Source organism: Mustela erminea, chromosome 3 (assembly GCF_009829155.1).
Source record: "Mustela erminea isolate mMusErm1 chromosome 3, mMusErm1.Pri, whole genome shotgun sequence".
NCBI lineage: Eukaryota > Metazoa > Chordata > Mammalia > Carnivora > Mustelidae > Mustela > Mustela erminea.
In genome coordinates, this window is record NC_045616.1 from 156,595,151 (window position 1) to 156,622,855 (window position 27,705).

General features: G+C 45.9%; 1 protein-coding gene across 3 annotated transcripts in view; it reads left to right on the plus strand.

Annotated features, from left to right (window-relative positions):
• ATPSCKMT (ATP synthase c subunit lysine N-methyltransferase) overlaps positions 1–27,705 on the plus strand; it is a 237,683-nt gene that overhangs the window by 105,790 nt on the left and 104,188 nt on the right. Inside the window, exon 6 of one of the 3 annotated variants that reach the window (XM_032337763.1) lies at positions 7,595–7,617. The exons of the other annotated variants lie outside the window; for them this stretch is intronic. Coding sequence (XP_032193654.1) covers positions 7,595–7,602 — 8 coding nt within the window. The 3' untranslated portion in view covers positions 7,603–7,617. Of the gene's footprint in view, positions 1–7,594; positions 7,618–27,705 lie in introns of those variants that run through there. 3 annotated transcript variants of the gene reach the window in all.

The window sequence follows — 27,705 nt, forward strand, 5'->3', positions numbered from 1 at the left end:
TCTATAAAACTGACAAAGTAATTTCCTTGGCTTATGTTATACTGTACTTCATTAGCTCTTTCCACATTGTGGCATGTACAGAAAATGACAGCCTAAACGGGGTAAGTGGAGACAGCTGCCTGTGCCTCTGGTGGGGGTCTGGGCTCTGGATATTCTGGTCTGAGGGTGTCCAACCCCACAGCCACCCTTAACCTATTTGCCAGATGCAACCGAGCCGTGGAAACCCGCTTGGGAGGCTCTCTTCTAAGGGAGAGTTTCAGTGCAAAGTCACTATCTTTATTAAGATCTGCACCGGGGCATCTGGGTGGCTTTGTCATTGAAGGATTGGGCTCTTGATTTCAGCTCAGGTCGTGATCTCAGGGTCCTGAGATTGAGCCCCACATTGGTCAGTCTCTGTGCTCAGCACAGTGTCAGGTTTGGAGTGTCTCCCTCTCCCTGTGCCCCTCCCCCTACTCATGCTCGTTCTCTCTCTCTCTCTCTACAATAAATAAATAAAAATCTTTTTTTCAAAAGATTTTTATTTATTTATTTGACAGAGATCACAAGTAGGCAGAGAGGCAGGCAGAGAGGAGGGGAAGCAGGCTCCCCGCTGAGCAGAGAGCCCGATGTGGGGCTCGATCCCAGGACCCTGGGATCATGACCTGAGCCGAAGGCAGAGGCTTTAACCCACTGAGCAACCCAGGCGCCCCTATATAAATAAAATCTTAAAAAAAAAAAAAAAGAAAAGAAAACCTGCATCTCCGTTAGCAGCCATTATCTGTTAGTAAGGTAGGAATTCACACATGCAGAGCCCTAAGGAAATGATAACCTGCTTGCTCAAAGAAGTGTAATGGCCACATACTACTCTTCATACTAATCATTCATTCATTCATTCATTCATTCACATACATACGGTATTCTCTGCGCCCAACACAGCGCCTGAACTCACGGTCCTGAGATCAAGACTCGTGTGCTCTATAGACTGAGCCAGCTGGGCACCCCCATGCTAATTTTTTACATTTGTCGGGGATCCAGACACAAAATACCCTATTGCTTTAATTTCCACTGAGTTCAGTTCCTCCGAATGAGTTAGCCCACCGTGCCTCCTGCGTACTCTGGCTACTTACTGTGTCTAAATGGCTTCTTAAATGCAGACCATGGTCCATGGTACGCTCACCGCAGATGACGAGATGATGCCTGTGGTTGGAGGTAATGTCTGTTCTTTGGTTTATAGATTGAGAACACCACAGAGAGTTCCATGGGAGGCCTAGTGGTTGTGTTATAAATCAGAACTAACTGGAAAAGGTTTCAGAGTGCTCCCTGCACTGTTATTGATGCTACTTCTCTGGAAAGCGCACAGGAGGTCTTAATAACCCCTTCTGTTTTTAGTGGAGGTAGAGGCAGGGAAGAGGTGGGTGGCTAGATGCCCTGCCCTGTCCCCTCACTTGCACAAAATGAAATAGGTTCCCATCATGGGGCAGGACAGGCTTTGGTCTTTTGTCAGTCCCGGGTGAAAGCAGCTAATTGAGGAAGTGAGAGGACCGACGGAAAGTCACTGAGTGTCAAAACTACCATCAGCCCCAACCCCAAGGAGCTGCTAGTCGATGGCCTCGAGGCCGTGGGGTGGATGAGTGGATAATTACATGGCAAAGACTGAGGGAACGGCTACAGAGCTTGAAATAATTTTATATTTTATTATTATGTGAAAAATGAGGTGGAGGCTCCTTGCCCTCACCTCCTGCTATCCCCAGCTTTTGGAATAAGGTTGTAATGTGGTCCGGGCTCAAGAAACGTTTCCTGGATGGATGAGTGAAGGAACCCAAGTGTTTCACTGCATCCCTTGTCCATATCCTGGCAAAACATCCCCCGTAACAGAGGGCAAAAATCAGGTTTTTGATACGAGAATAAAATGTGGTGTTAGAAATGTGAAACGTTTTGAAAATTGCAAAGAGAGTGCAGAGATGAAAGGTCCAGCAGAGGGAATATCGTCCACAGTGTAGAGTAGCGCGGTGCGGTGACAGGTGGTGGCTACACTTGCGGATGTAGTGTAAAATACAGAGTTGTCGAATCACTTTGTTGTACACCTGAGGCTCATGCAACGTTTTGTGTCAGCCATATTAAAAAAAAAAAACTGAGCAAAAGACAATGTCTAAAACAAGAGTGATCTAAAAACTACTCAGTGATGTAGTAGAATGGGCACCAGGTTGGGAGTTAGGAAACCTGACTTCTGTACTACGTGTTTTTCAACTTGATACACATGCCTACGAAGCCCTTTCCATCAGGAGGGAAAAGAAAGACTATTCAGGCCCAGCGTGGGAACCCCCGGTAAGGAAATGAGAAAAAATATCATTGTAGGGCATCAAGTCATACCGTAGGATTGAATAAATTCCGGCTGTATTAAATAGTTAAAGAAAGAGTGATAGAAGTGGTCAGAGGTGAGAACATAGAATTGTGTACTTATGGAGCTCTTGATGGGAGGACATTTTTGTTCAAACTTTTTATTGGATTAGTGTGCTTTTTAAGAGCTCTAGAACATTATTTTCTTGTTTTTGTTTCAACTTTTTTTGGATTTGTGAGGGAATTATATGTGTAAGATAAACCGGAAAATACGCAGGCAATGCACAGACTAACGCCCGCCATGACTGTGACGGTGACCAGAGCCTCGCAATTCCAGTGCCCCTCCTCCGCCTCCACGCCTCCCACCAGGGAGCCACCAGGAAGTCCCTTTTCAGATTCTCCTGATATAAAAGGTATCACGCCTTATAAATTACTCCGAGACTTGTCGTTTTCATTCAGCATTGTGCCTTGGAGAACTATCCATTTTAGTACATATTGATCTGCCTTTTTTTTTTTTTTTTTTAAGTGCTCAATGCAGGATATGAAGACAAATAGGGCAATGCCTGGAAAATCCTGAGGGAATGTGACTTCGTCCTAGAACGACACTAGAATTCTATGCCCAAAATATCCATCAAGTTGGAGGGACACTTCGAGATGTTTTCAGCTGGGCAAGAACTGTTTACTCCATTGTGTTAGGGAGTTACAAGTGTTAAGGAGCAAGAGGTCAACCAGATGGCTGGGAGATACAGCTGGTGGAGGCACCTGGGGCTTGGGCCTGCCCAGTCCTCTGTTGATGCTACTGCTGCTCTGTCTCTCTGTCTCTGTCTCCTTCTCTTTCTGTCTCTTTGTCTCCCTCCACTTCTCATTCCTGCTTTCTCTCCTCTTCAGGATTCTCAACCTCCTCTTGGGGTCCTTGCAAAGTAGCAAAGGACCCCCCCCCCAACTTTATTACATAAAGCATTTCAGTCCTTTTTTTGTGCCCCTGGCCCACCCTGGTTCTTGGCTGCACTAAACAGTTGTGTCCCTCTGTGCAGAATTCTACCCCCCAGCCCCCACTCAGTCCAAAGAAACTCTTGTCTGGGCAAAACTTGCTTTCAGATTTATTTTTTTCTACTGTTTTCCTCTCTTCTAACTTACTAAGTCCTGCCTTTTTCTTTCATAATATTTCATGTGGCTGTCCTTGACTTTCCTTTGTGTCTTCTCAATGTTTTCAGTGGGATTCTTTCATTTTCTGTTCATTCTTTGTTTTCCTTCTCTTTTTAGTCAATAGAACTGAAGTATTTTCTGCTGAGCTTTTCTTGGCTCTCTCCTGTGGATTCTTACTGTGACCATTTCATGACAGTTTCTAGAAATTATGTATTTATTTATCCATTTTTTTAACTCAAGGAAAATGTAAGAGCATTTCCCTCTGTCCCAGGTGGCTGGGTCTTTTGTGTTTTAATTTGATTTTCGGCTTCTAGTTTTATTGCATTGTGATATAGAAAGTTTTCTGCCCTGTCTTTACTTTCTGGGTAAATCTTTACTCAACAAGATTTTCTTGTTGGGTCTCACTGAGTCTAGTTTTTGTGATACTTTCACAGCCACTTGAACTGAAGATATTTTCTGTTTTTGGGGTGCGTGTGAATATAAGCATGGGTCTATTTCTGTGCATATAAAACAGACCTATTTTTAAATTATGCTCCTTAGGTCATCTGTAATGTATTTTATGTCTGCTTTATGTGTAAGGGACAGAGGGAAGTGCACAGAAATTCAGAGCTGTTATCTTTGTTATGAGATTACATCATTTAACTTCATAGAGTGCCCGTTGTGTTCATTGTTAATGCTTTGTGGTCTGTAGTCTGTCTTCAGTGATACTAGGATCCCAACCTTTGCTCTTTTTTGCTTGTGCTTGAGTTTTGAAAGACTTTTATTCATAAAGACTGAGAAGTCTTCATGAAATATGTTGGTTTTGGAGTGGCTCTTGTGTATAGCCTGTGGCTGGGTTTGCTTTCACTCCCAATCTCTCCCCCTCCGCCTTCTTCCCTTCCTCCCATCATAGACGACTCGAGCTCTTTTTCCTCTATTAATGGTAGAGGGGACCGATTTTTAGTTTTTTGTATTATTTTACATTATGATTTTAATTTTTATGCTTTTATATAAAGTCATTTACCAGGTGGTCTCTTGTCTTTAAAAATCTTTCTGAAATTGAGGAAGGTTTGCATTATTATTCTAATGGTTGTTTCTATAATTTCATTCAAAATTAACACCCTGGGTCCTCTATTTTTTACACAGTATGTTCCCTCCAACAGGGAAATGATAAAAATCGCCGTGTGTGCTTCCCTCCCATACACCCAATTTTAGTCAATAATAGCCATCTGTTTTTAGCATGCGTGTAAGGTAGACTTATTTATACTTCCACCCCATGATTTGTTAGCGGTTAATGACTTGTTGCTTTTCAGTTCTTGTAAATGAGGCAGTCGACAAACGTACTCTGTCCTTCACACTCTTCTGCCCAGTTTTGTCATGACGTCATTTCTCCACTGTCATGTCTGCGGCATTTAGTCCAGCTCTGTGACTCTGGTCCACGAGTTTGTTTTGGTCTTACTTTTCATTCAGACATATCCGGTGCTCACTCCTGGGTTCTTTCCCTAGGGTTTTCCCAGTTATCTTCTGGTTGGCTGAAGTGTGTTCTCTTACAGCTTTCTCAAGTAGGACTCCTGATAACAATGCTCCCTGACTTCTTGCAGTTAAAGAAAAAGTGTGCTTTGTACTTGAAGGACACGCCTTTCTTTTCCCATCTGTACCTCTTAGGTGCAGCTCCATTATCTTCTGGTGATTAATGGTGAAGAAATCTGAGGCCAGATTGAGTTCTTTGTCTACAATTTTTTTTCTATTTTTTAAAAGCCAGAAACTTTACTGTGATTAAGTTTTGGCATTAACCATTCTAGATCAGCTTGTGGTCTGGTACACAGCATAATCTTTAACTGTCCAGATTGCATTCTGCTTTTTTTTTCCTTGAAAAATTTCATGGATTGTGTCCTCAAATATTTGCTTTGTTACCTTGCTTTGCGTTTCTTCAGGGATTCCAGTGATGCAGGAGTTGACTCTCCTTTACCTGCCTTCCAGATCTGTCATTTTCTAAGAAAAAAAATCTTTTCTTCGGTTTTGTTTATAATGCTTGAATTTCTCATTATTATTCTCTCTGCTTCTTGGTGAACTTCCAGAGTATCTAGACTCATTTTTGCTCCTTGAAATATTTATTCATTTATTCTTTCTTGGAATATAGCCGCTCATGTTTTATTTCTTTCTGATAAATAATTGTATCTTTCCTATGTTCCTGTGTTTCTGATTGTCTTTTATAGAGATAATGACCGCACTGAATATTTCAAAATTCATGGTGAACTACTTAGTTCAAATTTTTATGTGCTCTGTGGCAACATTTTTCTGTTGAGTCTTCTTCGTCTTTGATATATTTGTTGTTCTGTCCACCAGCATTTCCTAGATCATCTGGGCATTAATGCTGTACTAATTCCCTTTTTATCATTGATCACTGAGTGATCATATTCTCCTTAGTCGGTAAGTGGTTTCCAGTTGGGGGACAGGGTATTTTGCGACTAAGCTAGCTTTCCAGACGCAGACTGCTTCTTGAAAATGTGGCTTTTAATGTGATTTTAAAAGAAGATTTTATTTATTTATTTTTGTGTGCATGAGCAGGAGGAGGGGCAGAGGGAGAGGCAGGCCCCCCACTGAGCAAGGAGCTCAATGCAGGACTCTATCCCAGGACCTTGAGATCATGACCTGAGCCGAAGGTAGCCGCCTCACTGACTGAGCCACCCAGGCGCCCCCTCAGTCCTTACGTAGGTCTTCAAGTTCACCAATCATGCTTTACTCCAAGTCTCACGGAGAATGCAGTTTCTGTGTTGTTGGCAGTGCTCTTGTTGCTTGTATCATCTGGGGGGCCAAGGAGAGACACGTACACGTCAATAGCCATGTTCACTCTTGAAGTCCATCTCTGTTTCCTTAAGCAATCTTTATATTTCATTTTTGACATACAACTAAGCCTTTAGGCATTTATATTTTTTAAAAATATGAGCTTCAGGTCTGACACATATTTTTTCTAGTTGTTCGAATAGCTTTTGTTGAATAATCTGATCTTTGTTTCTTGTTTAGAAATGGCATATTTGTCATATGCTACCATCCTGTAGTTATTCTTTTTGGAAGGATTTTTTTTTATGCCTGTTCCTACAGTTACGATTACCACAGTATTTTAGTACTGAATATTTATAAGGTGCTTTGTATCTTTTTTTCCCTGAATTTATTGACTATTTTTGCTATTCTTCTAGATTTAATACAGTAAGGTATATTTTGGATCTCCAGAATGGGGATACGACATGTATTATTTTCTGTGTTTATTGAAATACGGAATTCTTTCAATAGTAGAATAAGACTGTCTCTCTTTTGAAGTGGGTCTGTAATGTAGTCTGAGAAATGCTGCTCTGGTATTTCGGCAGTGAACACCATGCTTACTGTTGACATCAAGAAGACATCATGGGCACTTGGGTGGCTCAATGGGTTAAGTATCTACCTTCAGCTCAGGATCTCAGGGTCCTGGGATGAAGCCCCCTGTTGGGCTCCCTGCTCAGCGGGGAGCCTTCTTCTGCCTCTGCCCCTCCCCATCATCTCCTGCTCTCTCTCACTTGCTCTCTCTCTCAAATAAATAAGTAAAATCTTAAAACAGCAACAACAAAGAAGACATCTGACATGTTATATTAGTATATTCCTATCTCTCTAATTTTTTTTTTTTTTTTTTTTGAGAGAGAGAGAGAATGGAGGCAGAGGGAGAAGGAGACAGAGAGAATCTCAAGCAGACCCAGCATGGAGCTTGACCGATCTCACAACTCAGAGATCATGACCTGAGCTGAAACCAAGAGTCCAATGCTTAACTGACTGAGCCACCCAGGTGCCCTTATTTTTCTCAATTTTTAAACAGCCAGAAAGGAGATTAAATTTTGCATCTGTTGAGAAGAATCATTTCCCTCCCTTGACCGGTTAATATAACGTGTTATATCCAGAATTTAATTCTCACTGGGAGGCATCTCTACCTTTCTATGATAAACCATATATGTTCTGGGCACATTATTATTCTAATGTATTTCTAGAGTTGATGAAATAAGATTTTTGCATCTATCCTTGTGAGAATTAGTTAGTAGTTAACTTCGTCACATTTTGATTTTAGGTGGTTCAAGCTTCTTAAAATAGAACGGAACAATTCTTTTTTTTTCTCTTTGTTTCTTCCCAGGCAGCTGAAATTCTGTAGAAATGACCAGTTGCTCAATGGCTGGAAGCTGCCCTCTAAGGAGGCCTGATGGGCAGTTCTTTGGCGGGTTGTCCCTTTCCTCTGCCGTGTGGAGTAATGGACGGCTCCAGTGGGGTGTGCCTGGCGGAGTGTGCCTACCGCAGTCCCTAGAGTATGAGGGGCTTCTTAACCTTTTCAGATGTTTCTGTCTTTATCTGAACATACATGCATAATGATAGGACCTACATCACAAGGTTGCTGGGCAGGTGAATGGAGACAGTACAAGGAAAGCATGTAGCCAAAGAGTCCTTGACACTAGCAAATGCTGGATATACATTGGCCATTTTCTTATTCTTGATATAATCAAATGTGCTCCACTTGCAAGAGCCAATTTCAGTAAATAGAAAACGTCTATATAATTAGCCATTTCATCAAGAGTTAAATTTTCATTACTATCCATTTGTTCCTAGTATTTGCTTATCATTAAAAAAAAAAGGAAACATTTTCTGCATCTGTGGCTCTGATCCTTTCTACTTTTCAATAATGGATAGCACTGTGTCCCCCTCCCGTGTTTTTGTTTTGTTTTGTTTTGTTTTTGATTAGCATTTTTTGGGTTTATTTTGTTCATCTTTTCAAATACTGGATTTGTTTATCGATGGTATTATTTTCCTGCCTTCTCTTTCATTAATGTCTGTTTCTGGCTGCAGCATATTTCTATTCCTGCTCCCTCTGTTTTGCTGTTGTTGGACTTATTTCATTGATTTCTATTTCTTCTTATTTAATAAAAAAAATGTGAAGTTAAGAATTTCTCTTTAGGTGCTTAATGTTTAATTAATATAAAGCAAGAGTTGGCAAGCCAAGACTGTGGATCAAATTCAGCCCGTTGTCTACTTTTACAAATAAAGTTTTATTGAACACCTGCCCAGACAGGCATTTCTGTGTTGTGTATGGCTGCTTTCACACCCCCAAGGCAGAACAGATTAGTGGCAACAGAGACCTATGGGCCACACTGCCTGCACTATTTACTGTGAGGTGCTTCCTGGAAAACGTTGGCTGATCCCTAATAGGAAACATTCCATAGTTGTTGATATATACTTTTGACATTTAAAAAAATTTTCCAAATAGTCTGTAATTGTACATCCCGCAGGTTATCTTGGGAAGTGTTTTAATTTCTTTGTGGTTTGAATTTTCTTGTTTGTAGTTTCTTTAATTTTTAGTTTCATTGCATTTGGCCAGAAAATATTGCTTACACAATCCCTTTTTTCCTTTTCTCTTACTTTCCTTTTGATTTACTGAGATGTTCTTTTATGGCCTAAAAGTATGACCCATTTTTGTAAATGTTCCAAAGACATTGAGAAAGAATGTGTATTTTCTATAGGAAACAATAGTTTGATACTCACAGACTTTACTCATTATATTATTTGAATCCTAATTCTTTATTTGTTTCATAGCTATATAAATGGAGGGCTCCAGATAAAGCTATGGCGGAGCTCTTTGTTTCTTCTTGTATTTCTGACAGCTCTGGTCTGGCTTGTTTTGTGCCTGGTGGAGTGTGCCTACAGCAGTCCCTAGAGTATGAGGGGCTTCTTAACCTTTTCAGATGTTTCTGTCTTTATCTGAACCAGCATATCTGGGTGCAAACATGGCAGAAGGACAGACTGGAAAGCACCTGCTCACTGGGGCTTTCCTTGTGCTGCTCAGGGAACCTGTGCCACCACTGCCATAGAGATGAAACCCAGGCCATTCTGCCAAATGAGGAGATACTCATGGCTCATTTTCTTCCACTGCCCCTGTCAGTTCTGCCTGCAGTCAGCCACCCCCAACTTGTAGACCACAATAGCCAATCACAAATCAGGAGCGAGGTCAGCTGAGACCCTCAGCAGAGCTTCTCAGTTGAGCCCAACCTGGACTGCCAACCTGCAGAATGGTGCACTAAAGAAATGGTTGTCGCTTCAGGCTCCGAAGCCCTGGTGTGGTTGGCCATGTAGCAAAGGCTGACACGTTCATTGTGAATTTTGCCTTTTGTCAATATCAACTAACACTCTGTGTCCAATGATAAACCTTCCCATGTATCGTATTAGAACCGTATGATCTGCTTTCTTTCTTATTTTTATATTTTTCTGTATATTTAGGTATACACCATGATGATTTGTTCTGCATATACACCATGAAATGATTACTACAGTCAAGCTCATGATCATGTCATGTCTTCACATAGTTATCTATGTGTGTGTGATGAGTGCATCTAAAATCTACAGGGGATAGTTTCCGGGAGCTGAGGGTCTCTGTCCTACAACCATGAGCAAACTGAATTCTGACCACAGCCAGTGAGTTTGGGAGAAAATCCGAACTTGAGATGGGATCACAGTCCTGGCTGACACCTTGGTTTAGCCTGATGTGACTCCGAGCGGAGGACCCAGGTAACCCATGCCAAGACTCCCGACCCATAGAAGTTATGACATAGTGTGTGTTGTTTCAAGCAACTAAGTTTGTGTTATTTGTTACACAGCAATAGGAAACAGTTACACCTTTTAAAAATAATATGGTTATGTTGCTGTTCATGGAATTATTAGTTTTAGGCATCATGAATGACTTCTTTCTCTGATGGTTGAAGTGTTTGTTCCCTACAACACCTGACCTTCTCTCCCCATTTGTACCCCATTAGAGTTTCAACCGTGGGCTGACCAGTCTACTTGATTTCATCTTTGCCCCAAGGATGAGCTCTGTAGCTCAAGGCCTTCTCAGTTTTATCTCTTACCAGTTGGAGATGAGAAAGAGTTCCATTTTCTAACCTGCAAATCCTAGAATTTATGGCCTCTCCAAACACTCTTTCAATCCTGCTTGTAAAATGGCCGTTTCTCCTACGAGCTTATTTCTTTCTTATGGTGCCTTGTCAAAAACAGCCATTAGCAAATATCCAATGTTACCCATATTCTGCTTTCCCACTTTGCTAAAGCTACAAATTCATTAGTTACACTCTCAGCCTTCTAGGTTCTCACAGGTGATCGTTTTATCAAATGCTTCGCCACTGCTTAAAAAGTCTTTACTGGCAGTTTCCTTGCCACTAGCCACTCTGCCCTAAGACCCATGGACATATCTGGGGCACTATTATGGTAGCACCTAGCCACTGGTGTCCATCGTTGAATTGTTCAGCTCTTCCACCGTGACAACCAACAACGAAATCAAACAACTAAATGCATGTGACCAAGGTTTATTTCTGCTGGTCGTGGGTCTGTAACGGGGATCCCTTCATGCTAGGATCCAGGCCCAAAAGGCAGTCCCTCTCTGGAGAGTAAAGTACATGGTGGTTTCATGCAGTGAATCTTACGGCTTTTGCTTGGGAAGGTCACATGTCACTTCCGCTCAGATTTTATTGGCCAAAAGAAGTCATGTGGCCAAGCTTGTTACCAGTGGGTCAGGCATGTGTAAATACCCCTCGGGGAGGGGCAACGAGTATCGGCTCCAACACCATAACCACTGCTAATGGATTGGGAAACAGTTTTTAAGGAAGATTTATTCATTTATTTGAGAGAGAGAGAGAGAGAACGGGAACAAACATGTGAGTGTGGGGAGGGGCAGAGGGAGACAAGCAGATTCCCTGATGAACTGGGAGCTCCACCTGGGGCTCCATCCCAGGACCCTGAGGCTGTGACCTGAGCCAGAATCAAGAGTCAGACTTTTGGGTGACTGAGCCACCCAGGCACCCCAGGGAGATGATATTTTTAAGACACAAAACCAAGGAAAGGTTAGTTTCTAGAGTATTTAAGGAGCGCCAATAAGTCAACAAAAAAGAGGAGGAAAGCAATAGAAATATGGGCCAAGGGAATAAACACGGAGTTTACAGAGGGGAAAGCTGATGTTTGTGAGCTTATGGAGAGATGCGCAATCTCATTAGCAATCAGAGATATGCAAATGAAGCCAAGATAGCCGTGCAACTGTCAGAACTTGTGAAGTTGGAAAATATCAAGTATTAACTTGAATGTGGGGAGCTCTTTGTGTCCTGCTGGCGAGCATGTAGACTGGGGTGCCTGTTCTGGTGAGTGATTTGGGAGGAACACGTGAAATGACATGGACAAGTGAAATAGGGAATGCATTTGGGGCTGGAAAGATCTGTCTTTGTGAGATTACCATCCCCTCATCTTTCCAATTCCAGCCCTCCTTCCTCATTCAGTACTCGAGTCCCTTCAGGCCATAAGATCTGAGAGGGTGGGACCCTGTCTGGTTTGCTCTGTTGCATCCCCTGCAACTTACACAGTGCTTGGCACAGGTAGACCCATAGTCTGTCTTTGGTAAATAAATGCATATTGTAAAAAATTCATTAAAGTGAGCGACTTGCCTTTCTGAGGCAGGAAGATAAGGATTTGCTGGTATATATTTGTATTGCCTGAGTCAGTCCTCCTTTGGGATCTGTTTTGGACTGAATTGGGACCCTCCCCCATGTTCTTCCATTTCCTGTGTTAAAGTTCTCATCCCTGATGTGACTGTATTGTTATCAATCGGTTTAGAGATCCTTGGTGGTCAACTTAGGATTGGGAGATCGGGCTTTGGGGGAGGCAGTTAAGGTTAAATGAGGTTGTAAGGGTAAGCCCCTAGTCGAATAGGGCTGGGTCCTTATAAAAAGAGGAAAAGACACGATCCCTCTCTCCATGCACCCCCAGAGAAGAGACCAGGGGAGGGCATGGTGAGAAGGTGATGTCTCTAAACCAGGAAGAAAAATCTCACCAGAAACCAACCCTGAGGGCACCTTATTCTTGGACTTCTAGCCTCTAGAACTGTGAGAAAATAAATGTCTATTGTTTAAGCCCCCATTCTGTGGCAATCTCTCAGGGCAGCCTAGGCAGACTAATATGCAATCCAATTTATCATTTGATATAAACCTGAATCATTTGGTTTAATTTGCACTTCTATATAGTGATTCATACAAGGGCAGAAAAAATATCCAGCTATTCAAGTCTCCCCTATTGATCATAATTTGCTAAAATAGAAATGTATTTTGGGAAGCTTCCTATTTGAGGTGGCTGGGAACTCTGATAATGCAAAGTTCACCAAGGAACCTTAGGCAAAAGTTTGAAATGGTTGGATAAATGTAGGGCATGTCATTCTTTCTGAGCTGACAGGGAGTTTTCAGATCCCTTACTTTTTGTTGGTTTGAGACCTGGTATAGGAGTTGGGTTGTCATGGTGTGAAAACCAGGTTCGGAATGGAGGATCCACTTGGACAGATAGAACCAAGATGCAGGAAGAGAAAATAATGGCCTTTCCCAGGTTGGGAGACAACTTTCCAGTCTTTGTGGTGCTTTTATAAATACAATTTCAGTTGATCTTCCCAACATGCTAGTAAGGTCTCTGGGACAGGTGGTATTGTCCCTGTACGGTTTAGCCTTTGCTTTATAGTTACCAGTAACCGACTCTTTATTTTCCCAGATGGCTCAGCAGGGTGTCTTTGCTTGTCTTAGTAGTGTTTGCGCACGTAGGGTGGGAGTGGGTTTGACTTGGTGGAGGTGACTTGGCTGGGACGCTTGGCTCTGCTCCACATGCCTCTCATCTTCTTTAGGGGGATTGCCTGGGCATGTCCTTCCCATGGTGATGGCAAAAGCTGAAGAAAGCAAGTAGAAACGTTCAAGTTCTCTTGGCATAGACCTGGCACTGAGGAACTGTTTTTTCTGTTGTATTCTATTGACCGGAGTCACATGGCTGAGTCTAGAGTCAGTGTGGGAGAGGATTACCAATTTAGTTGGCAAAAGATAAGGATACAAGAGGAATGAGGAACTGGACCATTAATATATCAACTACCCCCACTTTACAAGTACTGAAGCAAAGGCTTCGAGATGAAGTGACATTTTCAGGGTCTGCAGGTTCTTGGTGGTCAACCTAGGATAAACCCCCATCTTCCCACCCACCTACTGTGTTCTTAAATGACAACTATGGCCCACAGGGGAGCAGTGGGTTGGTTATAGTTCTGTTATGGCTCCTGGTGGCAGGGAACACTTGAATAAATCTCTGGAAAATAGACCCAATTTTTAAAAAAGCCTTGGCTGTCAAAATCTGATTTCCTGGTTGAATGAAATGGCTTTGTTGTTCAGATCCTTTGAGTCTAAATTTATTTTACATGAATATACTTAAGAAATTGATTATAATTCCCTCTCCATTTGGTGCTGTGGGGGGTATAATTGGAAGTTTAGAGAGAAAAAGACAGAAACAGCTTTAAACTATTCACATGAACCTAAATTTGCAGAAGGGTAAAAGATATAGGAGACTTTGAGGAAACTAGGCTGCATTAGACTTTCTTTGGGTTTAACTAACCTTAGTCTTGGCTAACTCCCAGTGCTCACTGGGAATTTTATCTGTGCATTTTAGAAAACAGGCTCCAAAGGTCTTGGCCACTTGTCACTCCTCCCCACCCCTTTACTGTTTCTAGCACACATCGCTCTGGGAGAAACCCAAGGCTATGCACTGTCTTTGCCACGTGCCCTTTAAGATGAGGTCTCTCTGTCTCTGTGTCTCTTGCCATCAGTGATGGAGATACTGATACGGTCAAGTTTCAGTTTGTTGTGGAATGTTTGTCACTCACTCAAAGCCTATTCGAATCTCTACTATAGAGGAATGGCTTCGGGCTAAATCTTTGGCACCAAAACATCCTGGGCACATGGGATCTTATCTGAGGTAAGCACTCCATTTACAGCCAAGAAAACATTTGGAAATTTTAACTTGAAAGTGAATCTTAACTGTTTTGAGGCTGGACCAGGCTGAGAAAAACGTCATTTGATAAGGACATCAGTGACATTCAGGTGTTTGTGGGGTTGAGGCCCCTGGAGAAGGTGGCTTTTTCATAGAAGGCATGCAGGACAGCCGTGACAATGTTGTTGTCTCCTGGATGGCAGGCGTCTGTGTTGTGTTGGACAAATGAGTTCTGTCACTGGCCAAAGTTCTTTAGTACCAACCATGGCCAATCACCAACGTTTGGTTCTAGAGGCGTTTGGTTCTAGTGATTCTTCTTGTCCATCTGTACGTGCTCGTCACATCACCCCCGCTCCTCTAGTAAACTCACCGTGGGTACGAATGCATGCTTTCAGTCTTGTTTCTATACTTTCCCTCGGGCTTAATGCTTGGCCCATTTTCCTGACCATGACCTTGCCCCTCTTGGTAATGACTCTGACCACCTGTACTTACCTCTGCTGCCTTTAGATTCCTTGCGTATACACCTTCTCCCCAACCAGCCAGGGGATCTCTCCTGATTCCAGGGAGAAGTCCTCATGAGACCCTCCTGTGCCCAGGCCTGCTGAGGGTTAACTGGGTCCCTCCGATCTTTCTTGTGTCCTGAATGTTCTTGTCCAGGAGGCTCTAACTCCAGCATGTGTGCTCACTTATCTGTATGCCTGGTGTCCTGAACATCTTGACCACACTGCTTTGTGGTGATGGGTCTTCACCACTAGGCGTAAGCTGCTCGAGGATAACAGCTGTCACTTACTGAGTGTCCTTAATGGGCTGTGATGGCTAATTTTATGTGTCAATGTGGCTGGGCTATGGTAGCCTGGTATTCGGTCAAACATGTCTAGATGTTGTTATGAAAGTATGTTTTAAATGAGATTAACATTAAAATTAGGGGGCTTTGAGTAAAGCAAACTATGTTCCATAACTTCTGTAAGGCGGGTGGGCCTCGTTCTGTCAGGCAAAGGCCTTAAGGGGATAAAGGTTGATCCCTGCTGCGGAAGAGGGAGTTCTGTCAGCAGTTGCCCTTGGACTCAAGCTGCGCCAACTCTTCTGTGGGTCTCCAGAGAAGGCTTGTCAGCCTACCCTGCAGAGTTTGGCCTTGTCATCCCCACAGTCACATGAGCTGACTCCTTGAAATAAAGCAGGTGCTCCTCCTTCCCCCCGCCCAGCCCACAGCCTGTTGATTAGGTTTCTCTGGAGGACGCTGACTAATACAGGAACAAGCACTACCTAAGGGCCAATGTGTATGATCTCATTTAACTCTCACAAACAGCCTTTTTACGTGGGTATTACCATTCCCCTTTGCAAAGGCGATAAAGAGAGTCATGGAAAAGGCAAGGAACTTGTCCAAGGTTACAGAGCACGTGGCAAAGTGGGGAAGCAGACTGGCACTCCCTTCATGCTAACACCTACGAGCGTCCCATGACCGCTTCCCTGTGTCTTATCGTGGTTTATCCAGTGCCTGACCCCTAGTAGGAGCCTGGTAAACATTTCTTTTTAGTTTATTACTGTATAGTTTTTTATTACTATACAGTTTTATTACTGTACAGTTTTTGTGGGTCAGGAGTTTGGAGATGGGCGAGCAAGGTCCTCTCGTCATGTTTCATCAGCTGGAGTCATGGTGTGGGCCACAGCGGCTGTGTTCTCTGAGGCTCTGCTTCCTCTCCCAGCCTCACTAGCTATTGGCAGAATCCAGTTCCTTGTGGTTGTAGGACTGAAATCCCCATGGCATTGCGGGCTTTTGGTTGGATGCTGCTCTCTGAGCCCCCTCGCTGGCTTGCTCGCCTGCACACAGCAGAGTTTACTCTCCCCCTGGGCCGACAGGACAGCCTCTCTCTGGAGCACTTCACCTTCATCTGAAGGGTTCCCCTGATGAAGTCAGGCCCACCCAGTGTGATCTGCCTTTTGATTCCTTCAAACTCAACTGACCTGTGACCTTAATTACAGCCACAAAGTTGCTTCTTCCATAAAATGTATCACGATCATGGGCATGCTCTCCCTTCATACTCACTGAAGGGAAGGGGAGTGTGCAGGCCACGTGCACCAAGGTGGGGAACTTGGGGCCCATCTTTGAATTATACCAACCACAGTGACAGACACAAGAACCAGATATGGGAGCATCTCCCAGCAGAAGAGCCTTTTCATGCTCCTTCAGTCTTTGTTTTAGTAACTTGTTAAAAACATGATCCCGAAATAATATGAGGGGGAGTTCTGGCTCCCCTCCCCCCCTTCCCCCCCCCCCCCCGCTTCCCATGTGTGAACTCTAAGTTCCTGGTTTCACTTGGCAGCAGGAGACTAAGTGGGCTTGCTGGGACATTGCACCAGCGTGGGCAGAAACAGAGGCCCCCCATGGCCATGGTGCACCCTGGGGCTCTCCCTGCTGCCTGTGTCATGTGGGTGGTCAACTTCCTCCAATTCCTTAGGACTTCCCATTTGTATATTCAGACACTTAAAAATTATTCCATGAATATATGCACACTATAGAAAAAATAAATAGGCATAAGAAGAATAATTAGCATAAAGAAGCATAAAGAAAATGAAAATCACCCTCAACCTGGCTACCCGATTGTTAATATTTTGCTTTAGAGTTTCTCAGATTCTTTTCATCCATATTTTAATATATGCACTCTTTTATTTATTTTTTTGTTCGTTTCAGAGGTAGAATTTAGTGATTTATCAGTTGCATGTAACACCCGCTGCTCATTCCATCACGTGCCCTCCGTCATGCCATCGCCCTGCTATCTCGTACCCCCACCCACCTCCCCGCCAGCAGCCCTCAGTTTGTTTCCTAGAGTTAAGAGTCTCTTTCATTTTATTTTTGAGTAAAGAGTCTCTCAGAGGAGCCCGTGAAATATTTAAGTGAAGGAAGGAAGACACAGATTTTTCTTTCTTTTTAAAAAACATTTAATGTATTATTTGCTTCAGAGGTAGAAGTCTGTGAATCATCAGTCTTACCCAATTCACAGCACTCCCCACAGCACATACCCTCCCCAGTGTCCATAAACCAGCCACCTTATCCCTTCCCACCTCCTCCTGCAACCTTCAGTTTGTTTCCTGATACTTAGAGTCTCTTATGATTTGTCTCCCTCCCCAGGTCCCATCTTGTTTCATTTTTCCCTCCCTACCCCCCACGGCCCCCCACCCTGTCCTCAAATTCCTCATATCAGGGAGATCATATGATAATTGTCTTTCTCTGATTGACTTATTTCGCTAAGCATGATACCCTCTAGTTCCATCCATGTTGTTACAAATGGCAAGATTTCATTTCTTTTGATGGCTGCATAGTATTCCATCGTATATATGCACCACATCTTCTTTATCCATTCATCTGTTGATGGACATCTAGGTTCTTTCCATAGTTCAGCTATTGTGGACATTGCTGCTAGAAACATTTGGGTGCACGTGCCCCTTCGGATCACTATATTTGTATCTTTAGGGTAAATACCCAGTCGTGTGATTGCTGGGTCGTCGAGTAGCTCTATTTTCAGCTTTTTGAAAAACCTCCATACTGTTTCCTGGAGTGGCTGCACCAACTTGCATTCCCACCAACAGTGCAGGAGGGCTCTCCTTTCTCCAGATCCTTGCCAATATCTTTCATTTCTTGACTAGTTAGTTTTAGCCATTCTGGCTTGTGTGAGGTGGTATCTCATTGTGGTTTTGATTTGTATTTCCCTGGTGCCAAGCAATGTGGAGCACTTTTTCATGTGTCTTTTAAGCCACAGATTTCACTCTATTTCTATTACCTCTTTCTCTTAAAGAAAAAAAAAATCAGGTAGTATTACATACCTAAGACTATAGTACATGCTAACCTATAAAATATTGATCTCCAGATGGTTGTGTCTTCATCTGGATAAACACGTGATAAGAAATTGGTGGGAGAAGTCGTGTGTTATAATTCAGCTGTGACTTGCTGGTCAACATGCTTTGTGACTGTCCTTTGGATCCTGGCGAGGATTTTACTGGTGCTTTCCATCCCACCTGTGGTGGGTGCAGTGGACTGGCCCCCAGGATTGATTCCAGCTTCTTTCTGGAATGCACCATCCAGAACTGCAGGCTGGGGGGCTCTAGGTCACATTCCCAGCCTCCCTTGCAGCCCTGGCTGTGACCATGAGTTGGATTCTTGCTCTTGGAGCTGGCTCGCTGCAGCTCAGAGGGCGCCAGTGCAGAGAGCCCCGCATTCTGAGGGTCCTGGGATGGTGGGCTTGGCCGCAGGACTGTTTCAGGTGCTTTACTGGCCTCTTGGGGGTAGGGTGGGGTGGTGTGAACCTCCCAGCAGTATGGGCAGCCAGCTCACCCTTCCAGCCTCACTTGTTTTGAAGGTGGGGGATCTCAGTGTTGTAGCCTGTGCCCCTTGCTTGGAGCAGGAGCAGACACAGCTCCCTGTAGCGAGGTGAGGTGTCCTGGGGCTGACTTTCAGCTCTGTCTCTATCTGCCGCCCAGGTAGAGGCTCCCGTGGGGGCCAGTTTGGCATCTCATTGTAGGAATTCCTGCTGGAGGCCCTGCTCCATTGTCCAACCCTTCTGATGATTTATAGAAATCGAGTTCGCTGTATTAAGTCGCCTTCTGCTTAAAATAGCTAGAGTGGTTTCTCTTGCCCCTAGAGGAGTGCTGCCCCATGAGGCAGACTCGGCAAGCGTGGAAGGGTCTAGTAGATCCATTTATTGGCTCATTAGTGGGTTTTCTACTTTGAGCTTCAATGTACAGCTAGAGTCTGAAGTGGCGATCGGCCACGTTCACTGGAGAGAATGGATAAAGGAAGGGCGCCCATGAAGAGAACTTGTACCCAAGTGACCTGCTTCAGAGCTGAAACGGTATGCCATGCTTTCTGGGGGCATTTTCTCTTTCTGCTGGTGAGTCCTTCTGTCTTGAAATCTTTCCCCTCTACTGCCCCTTTTAGTCCCTGAATGTCGACCTATTTTCTTTTAAGCTAGTTAATCAGATTAACTACACGAATATTTCTACATAAGCCCTCCCCGCCCCCCACCATTGCTTACTTCTGGATACAGAAAATTATCCCAATGCCCAAATCATGTGTCTTTGTCTTGTGCCATTTCATTCCAGGGGAGAGTAGAAAAATCATTTGAGGGTTAAAGAATGATGTCATAGGTTAGACTCAAAACTGAAATTTTATCTCTCGAAGGGACCTTGGTCATCATGTAGAATCTTTCTCCTCACTTTTAGATGAGTCACCTGAAGGTCAGAGAGACGTAGAGGGAAATGCTCCCAAGCTCCCAGGGTGACTGGTGGCAGAACTGGGCTCAGGTCAGCCCCGTCGCGTGGCTGAATTCACAAAAAGGCTTTGGTTTAACCTGTTTATTATGTCTTTGAGCATGAGCACATAATAAGGGAAAGATGCATTTTTTTTAAACTATCTGTTTTTGCGCATGGAGATAATTTTCTAAATAGAATCATGTTTTTGTAATCATAGGAAGTGGCATGTTGGGGTTCTTTTTATGCTGGACGCTACAATGCTAAACACATTTAGTACATAAACATTTGCTAAATATTTAATACAAATGGTTAATTTTTAACCATCTGTTTTTTGGGGGATGATATTAATTATCATCATTATTTATTTAAAGAGCCTTAGAGACATCTAGGATAGTTTAAGAGAAATCAGACGTCATTATAAAAGGTCAAGGACAAGTTGGCTCCATTTCCTCTGATTACATTCTGAATGTTCCAGAAGGTATGGGAAGCTCTGTTATCCAGAGAAAGTATCATTCCAAGGGAGTGACCGCTGAACCCATAGCAAGCCGCCCATGGTTCAGTTGACTTTGTTGAATTTTTAGAAAATGAGAATTTAATGAATTCCAGATGGGGAGATGATTAGTTCCGCAATGTTTTAAATCTTCTTTACGAAGCCTGTAGAACCACACTGTCAGGGTTCTTCAGAGAAACAGAACCAAGAGGATGTGTGTATGTGTAGAAGGAGATCTGTTATCAGGAATTGGCCCGAGAGATTACAGACCAGTTCCAGGATCTGTAATTAGCAAGCTGGAGACCCAGGAGAACCTCTGGGGTAGTTCTGGTCTGAAGGTCGGCACACTTGAGACCTGAAGAGGGAGGATGTTTCAGTTCGAGTCCAACGGCAGGAAAAGACTGATGTTCTTGATTGAAGGCAGTCAAATGGGAAAAGTTTCCCTTACTTGAGGGATGGTCAGCTTTTTTGCTCTATGCAGGCCTTAATTGATTGGATGAGACTCACTCCCAGTAGGGAGAGCATTCTGCTTTAGCGAGTCTACCAATTCCCATGTTAATTTCATTCAGCAACATTCTCACATCCAGACCCATGTTTGACCAAAGGTATACTTGCCCTACCTACAGCCAGTTCAAGCTGACACATAAAATTACCCATCGTAAGCACCATGTGCAATTGGGAGTTCAGGAAAGGCTTTCTGAGACTGAATTTTCCAATGTCCACGTGTTTGGGTAGGGAGGATAATGTTAGAAGGGAGTGTCCGAATTCTACCGGCCGAGAAGAATGGTGATCTCGGCTTTCTACTCCTTTCCACTATTGGACACATACGCCAATTCCTTTTGTTACATTCAGTCCTGGGGGAGATGGCAGAGGACAGGCCACGCTCCCAAGGACTTTTCAGTCCTTTGGGGTGGCCAGACTACTATACACATGACCAGACAAAGAACGATGAAGTGATTACAAGTGGCAGTGAAGGTGTTTTGAGAAGGGAGAGAGGCCAGCGTGGGTCAGTGGTTCTCAAGTCTCATGCTGCAAGGTCTCGAGACATTTGTGATCTTCATAAATGGGTAGGGGTGTTTCTGGTGTTTAAGGATGCTATTAGACACTCTGTGATGCACAGAATAGCCCTCCATAACAAGGAATTGTCTGGTTTAAAATATTAAAGCACTAAGTTGGAGAAACCCTGATTTCTCCTGGATCAATGAGATCAGGCTTTATGGAGGTGGTGAGATTTAATTTACTTTTATATGCATTCATCTCCATACTTGTAGAATATTTGTCTAGTGTCTACCATTCTCCAGGGTCTGTTTTGTCCCGAGGGTGTGGTACGGAACAAAGTAGTTCTGGGGGTATGTGTTGTACTGTTTCATGGGAAAAAAGAACATTTAGGAAAAGACTCAAAATCAAGTGTAATGATTATTAGGATGGGTGCCAAGGGAACACATCACAACAGGTCCCATCTTAGATGCTCAGGAAAATCCTGCCAAAGGGAAGTATCCTTGAAAATATAGCTCAGGGCACCTGGGTGGCTCAGACGTTAAGCGTCTGCCTTTGGCTCAGGTCATGATCCCAGGATCCTGGGATCGAGCCCCACATCGGGCTCTCTGCTCTGCAGGGAGCCTGCTTCTCCCTCTCCCTCTGCTGCTCCCCCTGCTTGTGTTCCCTCTCTCACTGTGTATCTGTCTGTCAAATAAATTTGAAAAATCTTAAAAAAAAAAAAAAAGAAAATATAGCTCAAAGTGTATGTGGGAACTGGCCACAGGCCTGAGCTGTGAGCGGGAGTGTGTAGGAGTTGGAGTGCGTGGGGGAGGGGGCACTGTTTGAAGCCTGCAGAGCAGCTTCTGTACAGGACGGGGAGGAGAGGGAGAGGGAGAGGGAGAGGGAGAGGGAGAGGGAGCGGGGAGCAGGTACGAAGAGGAGGGCGGAGAGCCGAGGCTGGAGAGGAGGCAGAGCCCGCATCTGGGAGCAGCTTGAGTCATGCCAAGAGTTCAGGTGGCCTCTTAAAGACAATAAGACGTATTTAAGACTTTCAAAGTTTGAAAGCAATGGAGTGCCAGGAAGGGATTTAGGTTCGGGCAGGTTCACTCCTGCCGCAGGGGTGATGAGAAACGAGGAGAGGGAGGGCGCCCGCAAGGCAGGTGGGCTGGGTGGGGCCAGGCAGGACCGCTGCTGCGCTGGTCGGGTGGGCCTGGCCAAAGCAGGCAGACGTGGCCAATGTGGCGGAGGAGGGAGGAAAGGTGGAAGTGAGAGAAGGGACTGAAGGGGACATCCCCGTTTCTGATCGGGACGAGTGCGTGTTTCGGAGTGCCGTCTCTAGGGTACACCGGGAAGGGGGCACGCTGCTCCGGAAGCCGTTGGAATCGCGGGCATCACAACATGGAATGGTGCTGGGTTGAGCTCTGGATATGGACAGTTTGCGCGTCCGGAGAGGTCTTGTGCTAGAAGGGCCGATCAGTCCCAAGAGCTGGGGCCCGATGCGGTCATCTGAGCATCGTTTGGTGGGTGAGACTATAGCATGAGGACAGGGGAAGAGAGCTCTCAGAGATGACAGCGTTTAAGGACACGGAAAGGTGAGGGGCTTGCAAAGGCCCCTGAAGGAGGGATCAGAAGAGCAGGAGCAAAGCCACAGGAGTGCGGTGTTGGCGGAAATAGAGCAGAGCGATTTGGAGATCAAAAGGGGCACTCCGGGTCTGCCGCTGCTGACTGTTGCTTGAGACAAAGCCTCGAACTCACTGTGTCTTCTGGAACACGGTGGTCCCTGGCGATCGTGGGAGAGCAGTCCAGACGGAGCACGGCAGGTGGAAGCCAGGCTGGAGTGGATCAAGAAGAGGGAGCAGAGACAATCTGCAGAAATGGCTATAGCCGGGGGTCCGGCACAGGGGCTGACCCAACGGAAGGGCCGCCAGCTGGTGGAGCGTTCTGATGGATATCAGATCTGGCTCTGGCTGGAGCTCTGGTGGGAATATTTTCCAGATAAAGTAGTAGAGCAGCTTGTTTGGACATTTAGTCTGGGGGGAAAAGAAAGGACAGTCTGGGACATGTGGTTGCTAAGGGGTGACCCATCCCTGGAAGGCTGGTGGTTCGTTGATTTAGGTAGTAGAGTGTCTGAAACAGTGAGAGGACAAGACAATGTCAAGGTCATTTGAAGGTGACTTCAGTAAGGTTTTTCATTACTCATACCTCTGAAATGTAGACATTTATACCTCTAACCTAATTTGGGGCACTTCTGCGGAAAATTATTAGCTAAAGAGAATAAAATGCACGGAAAAGATGAAACTTCCCATATATTTTAGATAGCATATGAGCACTTCCATTAACACAAAAAATAATGGCCCTTTTCAACAAGATGACTGTCACAAAGAAAAAAATGTAGAATGTAGACAGTCAAATGATTTATTTCCCCATCCGTGCTGAGTTTATTTATAGGGAGATTCACCTTGTGAACTAGTAATTTTCAGGGCTAAGAAAAAGCAGCAGGCGGTTTTCTTTTCAGGAAATGCCTTTTTTTCCCCTTTCCTTTTTTTTTTTTTTTTAACAGTGGGTTTCTTTTGGCCTAAAAAAATCATCCAAGTCTATGGCTTTGATATCAGGGAAAAGGCTTCTTTCAATTGCTTTAACCTTTTTCAAAAAGTGACCTGTTGGGATAAATGTTCTCATGCTGAGAATCAAGGTTTTATCCGATATCTAAAGTAAGGCAGGCAGAACAAGATGCAGAGCACTTTCTTGAAGTGGTTTAAGAAAAATCCAAGATTGCAGACAGAGAGAAAGAGCTCCAACGAAAGGTCAAGTCGAAGGCCCGTACTGTAGGCAATTAAGAAAGGGAAAGACAGACCTCGCCCTCACGCCAGGTGTGGCTGACCCCAGAACAGGGGACCAGGTAGGAACCCAGGAACCAGCTCAGAGGAAGGGTTCTGATAGATTCTTTCTTTCCTTTGGGGTAAACAGTGGAGGCCAGTTCAGGCAGGGAGGGGTGGACAGGCACGGGAGTGCGTGGAGGGTTTGGCGTGCAGGAGGTCGAAGTTAGAACTGAACTCGTAATTGAGGTCTTTGGACTTCCAGTTCAAGGCACGCGTGGGGATGCCCCCTTCTCTACGCTTTGGGTTCTCAGTGATGCCCGAGGCTCTTCAGCTCAGAAAAGCAGGCATCCGGGTCACCCCTGTTTCTCCAGCTCCTTTGGTTGCTTCTTCACCACCTCCCCCTCTCCCTACCCCCAACTCCGCCCTCGGCCCTGCACTCACCAGCCTCTGGCTTTGGTTCCCCCTGCTGGGTTAGCAGTTCATTTCCTGTCTCCACCCTTGTTAGGCTCCTAGTCACATTTATTCTCTTTTCTTTTTTCACGTTCATCTTCTGTTCTTCTGTTCTCTTTCTAGCTCTTCGTGGATTTCCTTACCTTTCTCTGTCTCCTGACTTGAACCCTGACTGGTCAGGAATGGTTTCTGGATTTTTAGAATTGCTTCCCATAGGTCAGTACCTTAAAGTGGCGTTGATAAAAACCGTGCATTCCATCCCTTACAGGTGACATGTACAATCCGGAAGGACTGTGATCCTACACAGAAGGAACCTCTGGGGGAACTCAGGCGTGCAAACTCAGGGGACAGAAGAGAGGGCTTGGGGAGCACAGCTTCATGATCAGTCCCGTACACAGACCATAATGCAGACGCCTTCCGTCCTGGAGCAGACTCTCCCCACTTACCCAGGCTTCCCAGCAGGTAGGCTGGACGGTGGCACTGGCCAGAGTGTGGGGAGAAGCCGTTACACTAACCTGTGTGACCCTCTTGTCCTCTCTTCCCTGGCTGTGGCCACCTTACTGGACACATCCTAGATGGCATATAGATCCGATGGCGCAGCAGCTCTAACCCACCCCACCAAGAAAATCTCTGTGAGGTTTGGTCACCCCCGAGTCTGGGTTTTCTTGTGCCGTCTCACCTAGCTCCAAACAACCTCTTCTCTTTAGGGTCTTTTCTGAAGTGGTCTGAACAGGGGAAGGGCATTTCCCTGGGATTGACCGACACACAGATTCCTCTCTATCTTCTGGGTCAGGACTTGGGATTTGGAAAGCTGCACGCGTGACCGTGACCCCTTGGCTTGTGTCCTCTGTGGTCTGGGCTTTGGAGCCTGTTGAACGGTCAGACCCTGGGGCACTGCTGGAAAGTTGTGGAAGTTCGACAGAAAACCGGTCTGTGTCTCCCGTTAGCTCCTGACCTGAAGGCTCTGTCCCACAGCGCGCCGTGTTCCAGGCCAACGTCCTTCGGTGGACACACCCTGGCTGGGTCGCTGGGACCCTCCTTTGTTGCCTGGGCCATTCGCCTTCCTCCTGAGATGCGGCGCCTTTTCTGCGGACGCCCGGGGGTGATGAGAGCCGGCCGGGGTGGGGCCTGCGGCGGCGTCTTGGGTATAAAGGGGCCGCCCAGGGAAACCTGGGCGGCCCCTTTATAAGCAAACACCCTGAAAGAGCCCCAAATCCTGAAGCTGGGATTTGAGGACCACCTACGCTCCTTCGCCACCTAGGGAGCTGCAATTCGGAGAGTCGACTTGTTTGTCGTGGGAACTGCGGACCACATTCGTCTCGGGGCAGAGGGAAAGAGCTTTTCTCCTTCCTTCCTCCCTTCGTCTGCCCTTTTCTGGCTTGGGGAGTGATTCCTGACCCTGTCTGCAAAGTCTCCGTAGGAAGTCGTGGTCCGCTTTAGCAGCTCTCGGCAGCCGGCTCCTGAGCGCTGCGGCAGCTCGCCTTCTCCTGAGCGACCAGATGGCGCTTCTGGGTCGAGCCACGCGGGACGGCTCCGCTCCGGCTTTTACCTTCTCGCGCGGGGCTCTTCCCACCGACCCGGCGCCCGCCGGCCGCGTCTCCTCCCGCGGGTGTGGACCGCTGGCTCTCTGCGCACCGAGCGAGCTGCTCCTGTCCGACCTTCGTCCTCTTCCGCGACGGCAACCCTGGTCTGCGACCTTCCGGCCCGCGACGTGCTGCCCGCGGCCTCCCGCCTGGCGCTCCGGCCTCCCGCGCCGTCCCGGGAACCCTTCGTTAGGTCCCGTGAGGGGTAGACGACCCCCGCCCGCAGCTCCGAGACGTTATTCCCGGTCGTTGTTCCCGCAAGCTCTGCGCCCAGCGAGCCGCTGAAGGGGCGCCTGCGGGGCTCAGTCGGGTCAGCGTTTGACGTCCGCGCAGCTCGCGGTCTCAGGGTCCGGGGATCGAGCCCCGCACTGGGCTCCGCAGGCAGCGGGGAGTCCGCTTGAGGATTCTCTCTCCCTCTCGCTCGGCCCCTCCCCCCACCCATGCTTTCTCTTTCTCTCAAATAAATAATTTAAAAAGCTTCCCCAAAAAAGTAGCAGGCAAAGCTCCAGGCTGACCACCAGTGCCGCCCACCTTGTGTTCCTCTCCCGTCGCCTCCGCTTGGCCTTCGTGAATCTCGTCCCTGCCGGGAGCGTGCGGGTCCCCCGCGGGCTGGTGTACGGGGCGGCAGCATAGCTGGGCCGGCCAGCCTTCACACCAGACTGCGAGGGTGTGAGCGTGACCGGCCGACCGGCATGTCCCCTTCTCTATGGGCATCAGCAATCTGACAGACGATGTCCCTGTTGGTCACACGAACTATCGTCCTGTTTTTAGGTGCACGGGGCTTCTCTCGATCCTGAATTACCGAGTGCTTCCAAACATAGTTATTGTTTTACTCTCTCCTTTTCTAGACTTCACCTGGTATCTCTTGAAGTGAGCCTTACTCTTGACAACATTAACAAACCACATCCCACGGAGCAGAGACCAGTGTCCACGCCTCGTCACTTGTTTCAGGTTGGCTTCTCCTTATGTAGGGTCAACCAGGGAGAAGCAATTCTGTGTCGAAATTGTTTTGTTTTGTTTTGTTTTTCTGTCTAGGCCTTCTCCCTGTGCTGCAACCTTGAATGTGACCTCCTGGCTCTGGGGGGTTTCTTCTGGTGACTCCATGGGGGGTAGTGGTAGCTGTCCTTAGCCTGGGTGGCGTCTCCAGAACTGAGGAAACTTGCCCTAGATCTTCTCGCATGAATATTACAGGCACAGGCATGGCCCAAATGGACCTAGGCCCTTTTGGTCATGTGCACGTCTTGGGTTCTTCTTGGTTGATTTGGGTAGTAGCAAGAGAAGGTCCTTGACATTTTGCTCCTTGGTTTTTGTGATAGCCGTTCTCAAACCAGTTTCGGCCCCACACAAGCCTTTACTTGCCACCAGGTCCCAAAGTGTTCATTAAGCTCTGAGCTTAATGAAGCTTAATGAAGTCCCAGCTCCTGCCCCTTAAGTATTCTGAGTCCCCACTGTGCAGAAGGAAGCTTGAGGCCAATGCCAGGGCTGTGGAAGCAAATGCTGTCGCCCTGACCTGCCAGCATTAGACAAACAGAATCCTCCCGGTGCAAGGCCCTACCATGGAAGGGGAGGACGGATTCGGGCTGTTGTCACACATCTTCCCACAGGGAAAGGGTTCAGCCTTCAATGGATTCTTGTGCCCTCTTCCCGCAGAATGTTTTAAAAAATATCTTGGCCAACCTATCCATGTTGCTCGGATACCTTTAATGTCACCATTGAGAGCTTATGTCTAATAGCCATCGTGATGATTAATAGGTCACTATTTGCACTTATGGGAGCCCTTTTTGATAATCTGTAAGCCTTGTTTGATGACAATAGAAATGCCTGCAGTCACCGCCCCTGTGTCTGGGCTTCTGGCATAGAACACCAGCAGTCC